The sequence below is a fragment of the Schistocerca americana genome, chromosome 4, assembly GCF_021461395.2.
Source record: "Schistocerca americana isolate TAMUIC-IGC-003095 chromosome 4, iqSchAmer2.1, whole genome shotgun sequence".
NCBI classification, from domain to species: domain Eukaryota; kingdom Metazoa; phylum Arthropoda; class Insecta; order Orthoptera; family Acrididae; genus Schistocerca; species Schistocerca americana.
The window spans coordinates 784000994-784019948 of NC_060122.1; the positions used below are offsets into that span (position 1 = coordinate 784000994).

Genomic DNA, 18955 nt, shown 5'->3' on the forward strand with positions numbered 1-18955 from the left:
AAGGCTCTTTTGCAGAAAGTAAATCTGTTTTTTCCAATGACCAAAATATACGGACATGTCATGTTCTTCCATTTCAGTCATCTGCCATCCTATCAGATTTAAATATCTCAAGTTATGTCCTACAGAACAGATATTTATTTTCTGTATCTTGATCAACTTGTGTTAAAAACATAGCCAATTCCTTTGTTCTTAAATCCTACCTATTCATGCTCAGCTGTGCTGCTGCTCAGAAATTGTTGACACAAAAGATCAAAGGGTTGCTAAATTCTAACCTACAGTATCATTTGTTCATGATTATAATTCCTTAGATCATGACATACAAGACATGTAGAGAAAGAAATGTCACCAGTTCTATTCTGGTATTCCTACTGATCGAAGCACAAGCTACCCTCATGGCTAGTTGGTGGGGGTTCTTAGCTTCCCTGTGCAACCAACACCAGTTTCCTCAAAGCTCCAGGTGACTCAGGACATGTCCCTATGTTAACCTCTGCTGATCCTCTGCAGTGTTAACTTGAAAAACAATATTCAATCAAAACATTGGGGAAGGAATGCTTATCAAAACGACAGGTGGTCTGATACCGCAAGGCGCTATTGGAAGGCGGGGATGACGACGACAAAAAAACTCTTGCAGACACCCTTCAGTGTCAGAAGGTGAAAACAGTGTGACTGGTGTGTGCGAACATTTGAATGTTCGTCTGAATGCTTTGGGTATCTCAAAAAAAAAAAAAAAAAAAAAAAAAAAAAAAAAAAAAAAAAAAAAAAAAAAATTCAATGGTATTGATCAACTGGAGATTAAGAAGATATGCGCATAACTGTTCCCAAAAATTTTGACAGAAGGCCACAGGTACAGCCTGGACTTCATTTGTGAATAACTTCTGCAGTTTGTAAAAATGATGGTGCTGTTTTGAACCATGTTATAATGTGAAATGAGCTGGATGGTTTTTGAATATGACTCTGAAGCAGAGAGAGGCCTAACTCGGAGTGGCACACCTCACAGTCACCATGCCCCAAGCAGGCAAGCATAAGCAGATCCAAAGTGAAGGCAGTGTTCATTGTCTTCTTTTATGCTAGTGGTTTCATCCGCAATGAGTCTGTATTTGCCAGACAAACTGTCAATGCCGCATTTTATGTGCAAGTATTCAGAAGAATTTCTGACTTCAGACAACACATCAGTGGTTCCTGGAAGCTTCAGCAAGACAATGTGTCCAGCCACACTGTCTTGGTGATGGATTATCTGGTTAAAAGCTGGATGGATGTTGACCCCTCCGCCCCTCTCCTCCTTACAGGTGCGACTTCACTCTGGAGACTTTTTTGTTTCCTCAGCTAAAGACACTCTTGAAAGCACATCATTTCGAGACCATTGACAGTGTGAAATATGTCGTTTCATGAGGGTTCTAGTTTGAGAAATTTTGATGTCTTGTACCTTCTGATCACTAAAGTAGTCTTTATGGGCTTAGTGTCATTAATTTCCCAATAAACCTTACAAATCACATTGTGTATTTTATCTTTCTTGTGCATCATCTTTGACTGCCTTAGTTTCTATTATGCCACTTCATGGTAATTCATATATGCTGTGCTCTTTATATATATTGTGCATCTCTCCATTAAGAATTAGTGTACAACATAAATATTCAAGATTGTATACAGGTTTTGGTAGTCTCAAAGAGTTTCAGCAGAGAATTTTTAAAAAATCTATTGCATTGAATTGTTCTGCTATGTGTTTGTCTAAAAGATCCGTTGCGTGTCCTAATTACACCTAATTCTAATTTCAGAGAATAAAGCAAAAACACGATGGGATACTCTGCAGACAATGGGAGAGGCGAAATATGCTCTGAAGTATCTCTTCGACCTTGCTGCTGACATGAAAAAAGATTCAACAAATAAAGAAAGCCGTCTTGAGGAATTAATGGTATATTTATCTCTCTATATTCTGAAGAAAAATATGAGCTTTGAAAAAGGTTTTAATTTTTAATGTAAATATTTTTTTCCAGGCTGCAAAGGTTAAACTTGCTGAACAGTTACAAAACCATGAGAACAAGCTAAGAACAGTGGAACAAGAACATAAGAATGAATTACTGAAATTAGAGAAAGAGCATGCAGATAAAGTGTTTTTGCTGTTAGGTCAACTGAAAGGAGTTGGGACAGATGGTAATATTGAATCAGATTTGATGCTAAGGCTTGAAATTCAAGAGCAGGAAATAAAAAAAATTGAAGCTTTGCGACAACAGCTGGAGAGAAAAGAGGAAGAAATAGCTGATTTAAAAAGTAAATTAGAAGCTAAAACTAGAAAAAGGAAAACTTTTGGACAAGCTGATGCAACATTTGATTTGGTAGAGGATTTTGAATCGGATCCTGAAGATGATGCCACAGTAGATGACCCAAATGATCCAGATTGGAAGAAGACACCATTGTTCAAGAGGATTCAGAGAATAAAGGTTTTTCTTCTTTATACATATGACAAAATTTTCTTAAATTTTAAGAAATAGTGTTGAATTGCCATCAAAAAAATTTTTTCTGTTTAGTAGCTTTTCAGAGCATTTCCTGTGGATATTAAATTTTACTACTCGTAAGTTGGGAGTTTTAGCTAATCTTTCACCCATGTCCAGTAGTTTGTGATTGTGACCTGGAAGTTTCTCAATTCAAACCATGTAAGGACAAGGTAGCAAACAAATTGATAACAACAGTACACATCATATAATTAACCCATGTTTAAAAATAACTTTTCTTTAGCAACTGTAAATCCTGCCCTATCTTTTCATAGTCTGTTATCATTTCATTTCACTCAGTAAATGAATTTGTAAAATTTCCAGACATTGCAATTTAGGTGTGGTTTAAATTTTTGACTGTTTTTATCCAGCTGTTCCCAGTGGTAAGTAGCTGCTTCTACTCCTTAAAATGCCAGGTTTGTTTATAAAATGTATAGTTTGCAATTTCAGCCTTTAGCCATTTTAAATAGGAATGCAGCAAAAAATTATGATTTAGCACACGTCAAGATTTAAAACTATCTGACGTGTATACCTGTTATCATGTGGCCCATCTCCATTGGCTGACTATGTAACATACTTGGCATCTTCTGTGAAAAAACATCAAACTGCTGCATGTTATTCACTGTTCGATGGCAGGAAGGTGATATGTGCAGCAATTTGATGAAATATGCTGAAACCATTATACAGGGTGTTCATTTTAACTGAAGACATTGAAATATCTCAAACTACAAATTGCATCAAATAAAGTTATAATTCCAATTTGTTTCCCTCGGAAGGGGACATCCAACGATACCATCTTCACCCGCCACCCCACCCCACCCCATCCCATCCCATCCCATCCCATGCCATGGGTTGCAGGTTGCAACTTTGAAACCTTCAATGGGAACCCCCATTCTTTATTGTAGATTATGACTCTATGGCAAAATCTATGTACTTTTTGTCTGAAGCATTTTTTTCATTTTGACACAGATGGTGCTGTAATCGGAGGAATAGAAATGGGTACACAATCATAATTTACAATATGCTACCAATGACCCTTGAATATCCAATGGCACTTAGGACCCCACTTCTATGCTACAAGAGTAGGACAGGCCAGTACTTCATAACTTATATTGGAAACCCCATTCGCAGCATTCCATTTCTCCGGAATAGAAATGGATATACAATCGTAATTTACAATATGCTACTCAAAGACCCTTGACTATCCAATGGCATGTGGGACCACACCTCCATCCTGCGAGGGTAGAACAGGCCAATATTTCATAACTTCTTATTCAAAACCTGGTTCGCAACATCGTATTCCTCTGAAATTTTGAACAGGAGAATACTCATCGCACCACCATTGCCATTTATCTAAGTACGACATATCCTAACAGGCAGTACATCGCAAGCGGAGGTAACATATCATGCAGACGTAGAACAGGTAACGGCTCTAAAGATTCCGAAGTTGCAACCCGCCACCCACAGCACAGGATAGGGTGGTGGGCGAGTGTGGTATTGTTGGATGTCCCCCTACAAGACAAACAAATTTGAACTATGACTCTTTTTTTTATCTGGGGTGTAGCTTTCAATTAAAATGAACAGTCTGTATATTCTGCCAATGGATGTTGGCCACATGATGATGACGAAATGAGCTAAAAAAAAAAGGATTTTCATTTGCTTGACTAGTATTTTATGTATATATTTATTTATTTCATCTCTGATCATTTTGCATGCTATTGATGTTAATAGCATGTACAAATTGAGTATTACACAATGGAGCTTACAATAATAGTAACAATAAAGAAAGCAATTAAATCATGTAGATTTCCATACAAACATACAATCTGTATAAGTGAAAATTATAGATCTTGTTTTGCACAATCAAAAAATTCCTATACGCTATAGAAAGCCTTCTTTTTAAGTAGGTTTTGTAGAACATTTCTGAAGATTTTTAAATAGATAGAGTGTGCTTCTAGTGCACTGCATACCTGCCAGGTTTCCCAGTTTTCCCAGAAGATTTCCTGATTTTGGGGCAGAGTTGAGGATGAACATATATAATATTATCTGTAATCCCTTCTCCCAGAATATTGCTGCGTTTTAAATTGGTCAAATATTCTATCGATAACATCATCTCGCAGTTTATTGCTGCATTCTCTTTGTGCTTCGACTGCACGTTAGTGGGAAAGGTTTGTTTATGCTTGCTTTTATACAGTGTATCCTTTATGGTTTGGTATATGTGCAATTGTGTGACAAATGTTTGTGCAATTTTGTGTTTTTGTGATGAGTTCAACTAAGAAACGATATCATCAGTCTCTCAGGGATGCTTATTCTGCTGAATTTCCATGTATTATGCGATCACAGAAAGATGAAACATTTGCGTTCTGTTCCATATGTTTGTGTGATATAAACATTGCCTATGGAGGAAGAACTGAATTGATAAATCATATTAAATCCGTTAAACACGTCTCCAATATGAAAATGAAGGATAGCAGTAGGAAAATTGATTCATTTTGCAGGTTGATGACTCTGCTACTGTTGAGAGCAAAACTTGGCAGATGATACCAAGCATCTCATGCCTTACGATAAATCTCCCCTGACCCGCAGTTCTGGTTGACTTTTCCAAAATCTACCCCTTTTCCTAGACCTCTACAGTTCTCTTTCTTGACCCTACTTCCTTCCCCTTCAATCCTTCTGCCTGGAGGAGGAAACACTGGCTCCAAAAGCTTCCAATCGCAACAGTCTTTTATGTATGTATGTGTGTGTGTGTGTGTGTGTGTGTGTGTGTGTGTGTGTGTGTTTTAATCTATCCAATTACATAATTTTATCAGTAATTGATTATTTTCATTGTTCTACAATATACATTGTTTTCGGAAACACTTACTACACATCACATATCCTTTTTCTGCCACAACTCTTTTTGCCCCACTGCAGCTGAAAAAGAAAAAAAAATTGCACAATAGGAGCTGAGCAACATGTTTTCGCTCACATATACTCTGTGACAGGTATGACTCTTGATAAATTGGTGTGTATAGAATCCGTGTGGAGGTTCCAAGTTAATTAGTAATGAAAGTGGTATCATCAGCATATAGAACAGATTTACGAGGAACGGTACTTGGTAGGTCATGAACCCTAATGTTCTCCATAAATATGATATATATTATTACGTGTAATTAAATACAGTTTAATTCTTGTTTGATCCAGTTAAAGCATTATGATGTGATGTAATGTTGCTATTGATCAAAATTCAGAAAAAGAAAAGTAGAAATCTCTCTTTTAATAGAAATAGTATTTTGTAAAAGATAAGCAAATATCAGTGAGTTCTTTTCTTTAAAGCTTGGTTCAAAATATAATAAAAATAATGAATAAATTTCTCTTCAACAAATAATATCAAAATTTAAATAAATGTCAATATGTTTATATAATAGAAGGAAACATTCCACGTGGGAAAAATTATATATAAAAACAAAGATGAGGTGACTTACCGAACGAAAGCGCTGGCAGGTCGATAGACACACAAACAAACACAAACATACACACAAAATTCAAGCTTTCGCAACAAACTGTTGCCTCATCAGGAAAGAGGGAAGGAGAGGGGAAGACGAAAGGAAGTGGGTTTTAAGGGAGAGGGTAAGGAGTCATTCCAATCCCGGGAGCGGAAAGACTTACCTTAGGGGGGAAAAAAGGACAGGTATACACTCGCACACACGCACATATCCATCCACACATACAGACACAAGCAGACTTAAATATGTCTGCTTGTGTCTGTATGTGTGGATGGATATGTGCGTGTGTGCGAGTGTATACCTGTCCTTTTTTCCCCCTAAGGTAAGTCTTTCCGCTCCCGGGATTGGAATGACTCCTTACCCTCTCCCTTAAAACCCGCTTCCTTTCGTCTTCCCCTCTCCTTCCCTCTTTCCTGAAGAGGCAACAGTATCTTTTTACAGTAAAAAATTTAACAACATGGGAAAAAGTAACAATGGGCAAACTTTCTTTTGTACGCAAAACATAGACAAAATACAAGGAAGTAGTGATAGATAGGTTAGTTTTGAACAGAAAACACTGTTCAGAATATGAACAGTGTGTGTGTGTGTGTGTGTGTGTGTGTGTGTGTGTGTGTGTGTTTTATAGATCTAGCAAAAAAATTGTTTTTTCAGTGCATATCATTCATCAAAATACAAGTAAATAATAGTAAACATGCTAGTTTTGAAATCTGGACACTGAGAACACATTACTACAATTTGAACACATAATTGGAGTCTTATTTCCGCAGCTAGGAGGACAAAATTTACACCTGGCACATTTGCAGCTTTGCTTGGTGCTGCTACAGCTTGGTATACAGTGTTATATAGACTGGTCCTACGTCCGTGTCTTTCTCACAGTAGCAATGGATGTTGCTGCAGAGGAGGAACTAGACAGGTTGAGGAGGGTGAAGGATGCTGGAGAATGGGAACTGGCAGTTGGTAAGAAGGCAGCTAGGAGGAGGAGCTGGAGATATTCAGACAGTTGTACTTGGTGTATATGCAATAGATTTGACCAACTATCAGAGTTGAGTGGAGAGGAATCTCTAGTAGGTGCAGAAAACATGCAGAAGCCTTCAGCAGTTAGGAAGCCTAAGTCAGTTGCAAATTCTAACAGAAAGGAGGAGGTTCTACTGCTAGGTAGTTTGTATGATAGAGTTGTGGGCAGCAGTTGCAGGAAGTGTCGGGCAGTGAGTCCAGGTCACCAGCATTGTGAAGCCTAGTGCAGAGTTGGCTCAGGTGACTCACAGCATAGGGGAGTTACTTAGGAATTTTACGAAAGCAGATCAGGTAGTGGTCGTCGGTGGAGCAGGGAATAGTCTTGATAAGGGCGGGGAATATGATGTAGGTGGTGACCCGGGAAAGATAGCTAACCAAACTGGCGGCACTAATGTGCACTTTGTGCAACTGTTTCAGTGTCATGATTAGCCTCATCTTAATGCTGCTGTTGGGTATGTTAACATGGGGCTGGAGAAGTAACTGGTGGCGGAGGGCATAGTTCACATTGCAGTGGTGCCAGTTGAGTCCATCAGTAGATCAGGTTTCATTAGGCATGGCCTGAAACTCAATAAGTATGGAAAGGGGAGGCTGGCAAAGCTTACAGGTGACAGTATAGTGGGTGGTGATGGTGGGATCACTCATGGAAAAATTCCTGTAGTAGTTGGTGTTAGAGCTGCACCTTTTTTAGACTGAAGTCAGCTAATAGGCCCATCCCAGGGGGCTCACCACGCTTCAGCGGAATAGTGCTTGGCTACCACAGGGCCAAAGCCTTCGCAGCATCTTTTCCCTTCCATATTGCATGTCTATCCTCTTGCTAGTCATTTTTCCCTCTCTTGGGAATATGGCTTGGGTGTTATTGGGAATGTTCTGCACTGCCCATCACTGACAAACTATGTGATCAAAAGTATCCACCCCCCCCCCCCTCCCCCAATAACATAAGTTTTTCATATTAGGTGCTTGTGCTGGCACCTCCTGCCAGGTACCCCATATCAGTGACCTCAGTAGTAATTTTACATCATGAGAGAGCAGAATGGGGCCCTCCGCAGAACTCGCAGACTTCGAATGTGGTCAGATGATTGGGTGTCACTTGTGTGATACGTCTGTAAGCGTGATTTCCACACTCCTAAACATCCCTGGGTCCACTGTTTCCAATATGATATTGGAGTGGAAACGTGAAGGGACACGTACAGCACAAAAGCGTACAGGTCGACCTCATCTGTTGACTGACTGAGACCACCGACAGTTGAAGAGGGTCCTAATGTGTAGTAGGCAGACATCTATCCAGACCATCACACAAGAATTCCAAACGGCATCAAGATACACTGCAAGTCTTATGACAGTTAGGTGGGAGGTGAGAGAACTTGGATCTCATGGTCGAGCAGCTGTTCATAAGCCACACATCACACTGGTAAATGCCAACACCACCTCGCTTGGTGTAAGGAGTGTAAACATTGGATGATCGAACAGTGGAAAAACGATGTGTGGAAAGACGAATCACGGTACACAATGTTGCAATCTGGTGGCAGGGTGTGGGTATGGCGAATGCTCAGTGAACGTCATCTGCCGACATGTGTAGTGCCAACAGTAAAATTCGGAGGCGGTGGTGTTATGGTGTGGTCATGTTTTTCATGGAGGGGGCTTGCACCCCTTTTTTTGCGTAGCACTATCACAGCACAGGCCTACATTGATGTTTTAAGCATCTTCTTGCTTCCCATTGTTGAAGAGCAATTCAGGGATTGGCAATTGCATTTTTCAACATGATCAAGCACCTGTTGATAATGCATGGCCGGTTGTGCAGTGGTTACATGGCAATAACATCCCTGTAATGGACTGGCCTAGACAGAATCCTGGCCTGAATCCTATAGAACACCTTTGGGATGTTTTGAAACACGGACTTCATGCCAGGCTTTACCAACCGACATCGATGCCTCCGCAGTACAGCATTCTGTGAAGAATGGGCTGCCATTCCCCAAGAAACCTGACTGAAGATATGCCTCCGAGAGTGGAAGCTATCATTTAGGCTGAGGGTGTGCCAACACCATATTGAATTCCAGCATTACCAATGGAGGGCACCATGAATTTGTAAGTCATTTTCAGCCAGGTGTCCGGATACTTTTGATCACATAGGGTAAGAACTCTCTCGCCACCATTTTTCCTTCCCTTTTCCTTCCCTTTACCTTTCTTTGCATATCTGCTTTAGCATTAGAGGTTATTCTCTTTCGTTTTCCTCCCTGTGCACTCCTGAAGGCCAGCCCACGCGGCTTATGCATAACGTGTGACTGGGTAATGCGTAATTCCCAGCCTCGGATCAACAGGTACAGTTTGCACATATCCCTTGTTACAGGCCAGGCCCAGGGAGGGGTGATTGCCTGAGTTGCTACCTTCCAAAATTGCTGATTGGTTCCCCTGTCAGGTGTTCAGGTGGTGTGGCCTGAGGTGCAAACCATCACCTAAAGCGGGTACGCCCCCTTGTGAAGGGGAGGCCCCCAGTTGGAAGGAGTGCACCATCTGAGACACTGGCAATAATGGGGATTTTCTTGCAATGAGTCAATTATCTTCACAATAAACACTTATGAAACTTAAACGGAGTGAGACTAACGATTCCAAGACCCCTCTAGGTGCACCATGGTTCCTCATGGTTTCACGTGCTGAAGACGTTCAGTCCTTCGCAATGGTAATTCTGTTTGTTATTCAGAAAGGTGTTGATGCAATTGCCGGCCCTGTGAAATCCTACTCTTGTTTACGGAATGTTACTATCGTTTTGGAGACTACTTCAGATTCTCAAGCACAAAAACTGCTTGCCATCTCGTTTCTCCATGGCTATCCTGTTCATGGCAATTCCCATAGAACTCTGAATTCTTCCTTTAATGTTATTTAAACTAGCCTGCCCGACAGTCAAACTGAGGCCGAAGTCCAGTGATACCTCTCTGATCAGGGTGTCATTTGCCATCCATAGGGTAATGAAACAGGTAGATTCCTCCTTAGCACCCACACACACTCTTCACCTTTGATAGTGTTACTTCTGTCAGAGATCAATGCAGGCTATGAAATTATCACAGTCCGACCAAACGTTCAGACTCCGATGCAGCGTTCCAACCACACTTGAATGTCTTGTCGACACGTGGCCAAATGTGCAACCTGTGGTAGGGATGCACGTGAGGGCGTTTGTCTGCTTCCTTCTCCCCGCTGTATCAACTGCAATGGCGGCCATGCCACCACCTCTCGAGATTTTGTATCTTGATGAGCGGGCTGTCCAGGAGATCCGGGTAAAAGAAAAAGTTCCTTCCCCAGTCGCTTGCAAGTTATTGGCTAGTCGCAAACCCTGCGTTCTACCATCTGGCACTTACACAGTGCTGTTCTTGCTAAATCTTTCTCCATGGAGGAAGTGGCCACGCAGACATGCAACCTCAAATTAAGCTCTGAGGTTGTGAAATAGCCCAGTGTCAAGGTAGCTTCGCCGTCCCCTTGTCCAGCTGTGCAACAAGCCATCTAACTCTCGCTTCAAGGAGCGGAGTCACCAACTACACAACCGGCAGGCCGGAAGGATTAGGAGTACTCCCGTGAATACTTTCTATGTCCCTTCAGCCAACCAACACTTAAGTCTGCCTCTGCAAACCGGAAAGGCTTGAAGAAGTCCAACAAAGGCAAATGGCCATCTCCTTCACGAACTTGAAGATCCTCTGCTACGGTGTTGCAACATGATATCTTCACCCGACCGGCCTCCATGTCGCTGGTGCGCACTGCCAACCATATTTCTGTGTTTGAATTCACAGACCAACAGCACAAGAATGCCGATGTTTCTGTGGACCTCATGGAGCAGGATCCTCCTGCCTCTGTGCCCTGTAGCGGCAAGTCTTCACAGACTGGCACTCGGCAGCCGCCGAGGTGACACCCCTTCATTTTTTTTATCATGACTCTCCTCCAACGGAACGTTCGCAGCCTTCGGTTCCATAAAGACGATTTTCAGCTGCTTTCAGAATCGCAGCTTCCCCATGTGATCTGCCTTCAGGAAACAAAACTGCATCCTCATGACCACTTTGAGCTTCCACATTTCTTCCCAGTCTGGTTTTAACCTCCGCCCTGAGGTCGGCATTCCATTTCATGGGGTAGTCGTGCTGCTCATGCTGTTGCAGTTTGCCTTTTCCGTCCTCACTTGATGTTTTCGCTTTATACCATTTATATCTTTGTCATTTTATGTCGCCAGGGCAGACTTCTTCCAGCTCATTGGGCGGCTACCTCGGCCATTTGTGCTGCTCGGTGACTTTAATGTGCACCATCCCCTTTGGGGTTCTTCCAGAACCTGTTTGAGAAGTGCCATCTTGGCTGACCTTCTTAATCAACTTAAGGTCTTCTTTTAGCTTACTAAGGCTGACTGGCAGCTTTCTCCTCCCTGGTGACCTTCGAAGAACAAGATTTCCCCAGCTGGAATATCTTACAAACATTATCCTTACTGCTAGAGAACGTTCCATTCCTCGCACTTCCTCTTTACCACACCGTGTCCCAGTTCCTTGATGGACTGAGGCATGCTGTGACGCAATTAGTGTGCGGAGACGTGTTCTCCGCATTTTTAACCATCATCCTACGATGGCAAACTGCATTAATTATAAACAGATGCATGTAGAGTGCCATGGCGTTCTTCGGGATTGCAAAAAAGCCAGCTGGATTTCATTCACTAGTTCTTTCACCAGTTCCACCCTCTCCTCTGTCGTGTAGGCCAACCTCCAATGCCTCTCTGGGACCCCAACCCATTCCTCAATTTCCAGCCTGTTGGTAGCAGGCAGTGTCATAGTGGATCCTATTGCTACCTCCAACACCATGGGCCACCATTTTGCAGAAATTTCAAGCTCTTTCCACTATCACCCTGCCTTCCTCCATCGGAAACGAGTGGCAGCAGCTTGGGTAATAACCTTCTCTTCTCAGTATCATGAGTGCTACAACGCCACCTTTACTGTGAGGGAGCTAGATATGCTCCTCCATCCCAGGGCCATTTGTTGTTCGCATTCAGATGTTGCAGCACCTTTCTCTTGGAAGCAAGCACTTTCTGCTTAATACGTACAACGGCATCTGGGCAGAGGGCACGTTGCACAGATGCTGGCGTGAAGCCACTGTCATACCCATACCCAAACCTGATAAGGACAAACACTTTCTCTCTGGCTACCATCCCATATCTCTTACCAGCTGTGTTTGCAGGGTTATGGAACGTATGATTTATGGCTCGAGTCTAACCATTCACTAACCACTGCACAGTGTGGATTTCGAGCACGCTGTTCTGCAGTTGACCATCTCATCACTTTGTCCACCCATGTCAAGAATTGTTTTCTGCAGAAATCCCAGACTGTGGCAGTGTTTTTCATGATTCGGAAAAGGCATAAGACGGCTGCTGGAGAACTGGTATCCTCCATACTCTCTACACATGGGGCTTCTGTGTCTGCCTGCCCTGTTTCCTTGGGAAGTATGTAAAGGATCGAGTTTTCAATGTGCATGTGGGGTCTGCCTTGTCGGACACCTTTATCCAGGAAAACGGTGTGCCTCAGGGTTCTGTCCTGAGCCTAATCCTTTTTGGTATTACTATTAACACTATAATGACCTGTCTCCCGCCAGGCAACTCTGGTTCCCTTTTTGTTGACGATTTTGTCATGTATTGCAGGTCTCCACAGACCAGTCTCATTGAGTGGCATCTTCAGCGATGTCTCAATCGTCTTTACTTCAAGGAGCAGTGACAATGGCTTCCCTTTTTCCACTGACAAAACCACCTTGTGAATTTCTGGTGGCGCAATCTGTTTCTCCCACAATCTTTACTTCTGGGGCCTGTTGTCTTCCATTCATTGGAACTATGAAATTTCTGGGTGTCTCTTGGTCCTCCCATGTGTCTTACCGGACAGCCGTTATGCGGTCCCTCAGTGTCCTGTGTGTTCTCAATGGCATTTTCACAGGTACAGATCGAACAACACTCCTCAGCTTGTACCGGTCCCTTGTCCGTTCGAAACTAGACTATGGGTGCTTTGTTTATGCACCTGCACATCCATCCCTCTTACGCCGTTGTCTCAACAGTATCCACCATTGTGGCATCCATTTGACCACGGACACCTTTTACACCAGCCCGGTTGAGAGTCTGTATGCTGAAGCTGCTGAACTACCGCTGTCCTACCGCAATGACTTTTTCCTCAGTAGGTACGCATGCTATTTGTCTGCCATGCATGGCCGCTCATCCTATGCCTCCTTCTTCGATGAGTCCTTTGCTCTTCTCTGTTACCTCGTGGAGTCCACTTTCGGCTTTTGCTCCAGCAGCTTAATGTCACACTACCTGCAACTTTCACTGTGGATATGAAAATCCTTCACCACTTCGGCTTTGTGTGGTGGCCTGTATTCACCTTGGCTTTCATTTGCTTCCTAAGGACACTACTCCAGCCTCTTTCTACCACCTTCATTTTCAGGACATTCACATAGAACTTTGCTATAGTACCTTTATGTACACTGCTGGCTCTCGGACTGACCATGGTTTCAGGTGTACCTTCATCATTGGCGCTGATGTTTTCCGGTATTGGCACGCTGCTCAATATTTATAGCAGAGCTCTTCACCCTGTATCAGGCCATGGAGTACACCCGGCGACACAGGCTTTTCAAGTGGGTTTTAAGAGAGAGGGTAAGGAGCCATTCCAATCCCGGGAGCGGAAAGACTTACCTTAGGGGGAGAAAAGGACAGGTACACATGCGCCGCCGCCCCCCCCCCCCCCCCCCCCCCCCACACACACACACACACACACACACACACACACACACACACACACACACACACACACACACACACACTACAAATGTCTGCTTGTATCTGTATATGTGCAGATGGGTATGTGTGTGTGTGCGCGAGTGTATACCTGTCCTTTTTTCCCCCTAAGGTAAGTCTTTCCGCTCCCAGGATTGGAATGGCTCCTTACCTTCTCCCTTAAAACCCACATCTTTTCGTCTTGCCTTCTCCTTCCCTCTTTCCTAATGAAGCAACCGTTGGTTGCGAAAGCTTGAATTTTGTGTGTGTGTGTGTGTGTGTGTGTGTGTGTGTGTGTGTGTGTGTCTATCAACATGCCAACACTTTGTAACACTTAGGAATCCAGAGCTCGTACTGTTACATGGCTAAAGGCTGAAATTCTGAAATTGCAATTGTAAATTTATAAAGCTTTAACTTTAAGTTAAAGATGACAGTAATAACTTTTTAAAAGAATGTCACTGTAGTGTACAAAGTTTCTTCAAACAGTATGAAAGTCATTGAAAAGGGCATAATCTAAAACAAGGTCATGATATACATACATACATGCTTGTGCACACAAAATGCAGTTATGGAGTGATTAGAACCAACGTGGAACATTGTCAAGACATAGAAGTCTTATTCTGTCAGTTTTTTTTTTTTTAAATCTGTTGGTTAACTTGCCTGTACAGTGGATCAAATCTAACTGGCATAGTAGAGCCAACTTCTAACAGTAGTTGGTAGATTTAAAATATCAAGTTAGTGATCTGATGGAGTTGTTGGAGACATGAGCATCACTTGGATCTGTTAGTGCTTTTGCCAGAGAAAAACTGCACATCTGTATTGTGGAGCTCTGGTAAAGTGCAAGACAGGCAGAGAATAGTTATGTATCACACAGATGGTGAATTCGAACAAGCTTTCTACGCTGGTATGAATTGCTTGAGACACTGATAGTTTCTAGGGCACCCATAACGTGATCGAATCATCTTAAGCCTCCTGTGCAGCTTGTGTTCTGGAGCCCTGTGCTTTGTATCTGACATGACTACCTGTGTATTGCCATGCCAAAAAGCAGTGGTATATCGAGTGGCGTAGTAGAGATGAACAGTAGTGAGGCAGAATGTTTTCAGATCAATCACAGTTTTCTGAAATTTGACAATTTCAATCAATAAGTAATTGTAGTTTCAGTGGGTGTCATGCTAAGCCTAAGTATATATGTTCAGTGCAGTAATGGTACTACATTAACGTAATGGGGGGAGGGGTAGGATTAAGTCACTCTGAGCGATTTTCAAGAATGGATATGCCCGCACCCACAATGAAAGATCTTTCATAAGAATTGTATACTTATTAAATTATTTTTAGAAAAGTTTGAGAGTGGTCCTAACTATTGTAAAAAAATTAATTAATTAAAATCCTTTAGTACATTGTTCCCAATTGTCTGATTGCATTTATCTGCCCACAAAAATAGGCACTACAAGGTAATTATTTACAGAAGTAAGTGTTTTATAAAACTCTCATGATGTGATGTAATTAATGTTATTTATTATTTTACATACTCATAAAAATGTTTACTGAATTTTTAGACACACAGGAAGGAACAGTTAGAAATAACCTCAAAGAAGGAAAGCGTTGGTGAGAGCCATGTGAAATGCCAGTGTCGAGGAAAATGTGCGAGCAAACATTGTCGCTGCAAAAAGGCAGGTGACAGTTGCTCTGAAGACTGCAAGTGTGATTCCGGTGTCTGTGTTAATCGTGACCAGGTTGGTATTTTTCTCATAAAGAGTGTAAAATTAATTAACATTTACATGAAATCTCCCTCTCCCTTGAACAAAACAATTGTTGAAATTTCTGCAGTCATTCCAAACTTGCTACAACTATGATTGGCAAGGAACAAAATAAATAATCTTTAGGAGAAAAATGCTGCTGCTACATCTGGGGGTGGGGCTAGATTAGATGGTAAAATACATAAACACAATCAAATGACTTATATTTGTGCCAAATCCTCAGTTTTCATAATTGAAAAGCTGATTAGTTATAGATTCAGTGACATTTTAGTCAGTATTCAGTAAAATGCAGTGATTGAAATTCCGCAGAACTTTCAATAGTGGTAGTGGATAGAGTACTATGGTATGAATTTAAGATCACCATTTTGCTCGCTTAGACAACTTTGTTGTGTCGTCAGTGGTTGATCAGCCATGAATTAGTTTCCGTTCCTAGAGCAAGTATTAATAGAAATTGTTGATATTTAAGATATTTTTGGTAATACTTAGTGTTTACTGCCCTTGTACTTAAGTTTTAAATTATAGATTTTATTCCTTTTCCAATCTAGTAGGTTGGCCCTTTCAACGGCATTGGGAAGCCAGTTTCCCACTTTTAAAAACTGGCAGGTAGTACACAAGTCTTACTGGATCTAGGTTGTAGTAGTTACGCAGACATACATACATGCACAGGATAGAGTAGGGTTGCCAGATAAAGAGAAAAAAGGTGTTCCCTCCATATTTTAATGACTGCTCTCTCTCCAAATGATTTTGGTACATTACAGTTGCACACACCCATGGGCATTGGCGACATTAATACTTGTTCTTTGAGAGTCACATTAAAACAAGAGACATTTTCCAATAAACAACTAAATGAAAACCTAAAATTACACAAATACTAAATACATAATTACTAGGATTTTGTACATTAAAAGAGCAAAACATTGCCTTCTGGTATTTAATTATACTACATAGGAGTAAATCCTGATATATTTTATATTCCACATTTGTTCAGTTGAATTTTGTTGATAATCTGGCATTTTTTATTGTATTGCCATTCATTAATTTAGAAAAAGCTTCACAAGACTGACTACCATAATTTAACACTACTTAGAGTTCTGCTTTGATTTTGTCTACTGAGCACCTGTTTCTTGTATAATTCCACTTTATTCTCACAAGTGGAAAAACACTCTCCACGGAGACATTGGATCCTCTGAAAGACAAAGGAAAAAAACCTAATAACTTTAAATAAGTCTGGAACATTGTGATCAGGTACTGTTGAAAAAAAAACTGCCATATTGATAAGGCACAACATTTCTTGCTTACATTTTCTGATATAGTATCACTACAACTGCTGAACTTTCCATACAGGTCATCAACACACATGATTACTAAGATGAAGTATTTCCACAGCATTCTCAAAATATTGAAAGCAAATTTCCTTTAGTAGATCAAATGCTTCTAAAGATGCATACTTATTATTTTCAGTAAAATCAAACTTCTCCAAAATACTTCAGTGTAGAAGTGTAAAAACTGGTGAAATCTGTAGGTATTTAATTTTGCAATGATACAGACAGCCTGTTCATGAGTTCCTTTGCCTTGCTGCTATAGAAGTTATGTTTTTATGGATTTTTGTGGTGAGAAGTTTCAGTTGTTTGTGTATTTCGAAAATACTTAAATCACATCTTTCCAGAGTTTTAGTACTATTTCCAATTGGCTTCCAACATTTGTAATGAAATGTAAGTAAATTTCAGGCAAAACTAATTGCTCAGAATAGTCATTAATGAAAATTGTTGACAATAATTAGGACAATCATCAGTGTTCTGCAAGTAGCTTTTAACTGCATCCTAATTGTGCAGCAGTCTAGTTATAGCAGGAGTCAATGAAAGCCATCTGGTGGAAATGCAACATAGAATGTCAGCCAATTCCAAATTCACAAATTTAAAAAATGATTTCAGTTTGTCTCCTCACTGAATGTTAGTAGGTCTCCTCCTCCAAAACTAACATTTGCTATGATGATACCTGATGTACACCCAGTTATGAAGCTTTGGCATATCAAATCGGGTATTGCTACAGAAATTTCATCAGCATTCTCGACAAAATTGAGTTGGGGCAGTCATTTAAGGACAGTTCAAAATTTTTAAAAAGTCTTTAACATTCACGGGAGCTAGCACATTTTTCACAAGCACCTCTGTCTTCGTACATCATTTTTCAGTTTTGAAGCAATTGTTAAGTTGGTGAAAATATGGGGTAATGGTTTATTCCCACAGTCAAGGCTCAGGTAGCTTAAATTATGCTTTGCAGTGTGATAAACTAAACCCAGTTCACATGCTACATCATCATCTCATTCAATTTTGTTATTAAAGTTTACAAAATAGTTACAGAATTTAGATTGTCTGTACTTGAATTTTCAGTTTTATGCTATTAATACAGAAATGTCGTTAGAGATCACTGTCCACCGTGAACAAGGCTAAAATCCTTTCTGCACACCATGCAGTATGCTGTATCTTTATTCCCCCCTTCCAGTTTTACCCATGAAAATAACTTTCCCCATTTCTTCAAATACACCTACTGATGATGAGATTTTACTTTCTTCTTTGGAGGAGTCTTTAAAACATTGTTTTCACTATCACTCATTTGTTATTACCACATGTTAAAGACTATAACTTGATCCAGCCTTTAGTCAACTACAGGTTGTCTCCATCTGCTAAAAAGATAAAACATAGTAGTCAATAGTAATCGACTGAAAAATCTGTCAATACAAAGAATACTAATAATAATCAAAAAGTAAAGCAGATTGTCCGTGCGCTCATTGCCGCAGAATAATGCTGCGTTTCGTTGTACTTTCACAGATGTTCTTCTGGTGACTTCCACACAGCCGCCGCCCCCACCCCCACCCCCAATGGTAGGGCAGAGCTCTGGGAATGTAGGGGTGTTTATATGTCACCAGACATCCAGCTCTTGTGTGTACTGAAGGCATTGCTTGAACTTCTTCAGCCTCCGATGCTGGCAGTGACGATACTGCTTCCTCTTGTGGTGCCGAGACTGTGCCATCCATGTCCAGTAGTGTGGAAGGTGACACGTTTTGTTCAGCGTGTACATCCTCTTCGGTCGGTAACATATGTGCAGGTTTGACGTGTTCCAATGATACCACTTGGGTCTTCGCATTTTGATCTATATGCATGGTATGTTCATCCCGAGAGGGAACTCTGTAGGGCCCAGAATATGGGGGTTGAAGCGTCTGTCCATAGCATCACATGTATACGTGACTGTAGACCTTTGTGCACGAATGTAGTTACCGCCCCATGTCTCGAGACAGCAGCTAGGTGAAGTCTGACAATATGCTCACTCGCAGTGCATTAGGCAATTCGGTCTGTTGTGGCCCAGTTTGATCAGTGGAAGAATTCTGTCAGCAGTCTTAAGGGTTCACCGTAAACCAGTACTGCAGTGGATGCTCCTAAATCTGCTTTTAATGTT

General features: G+C 41.2%; 1 protein-coding gene across 1 annotated transcript in view; it reads left to right on the plus strand.

Moving 5' to 3' along the window:
* LOC124612459 (chromosome-associated kinesin KIF4) overlaps positions 1-18955 on the plus strand; it is a 300348-nt gene that overhangs the window by 266619 nt on the left and 14774 nt on the right. The window contains exons 15-17 of the mRNA XM_047140687.1: positions 1773-1909; positions 1992-2435; positions 15305-15481. Coding sequence (XP_046996643.1) covers positions 1773-1909; positions 1992-2435; positions 15305-15481 — 758 coding nt within the window. The remainder of the gene's footprint in view (positions 1-1772; positions 1910-1991; positions 2436-15304; positions 15482-18955) is intronic.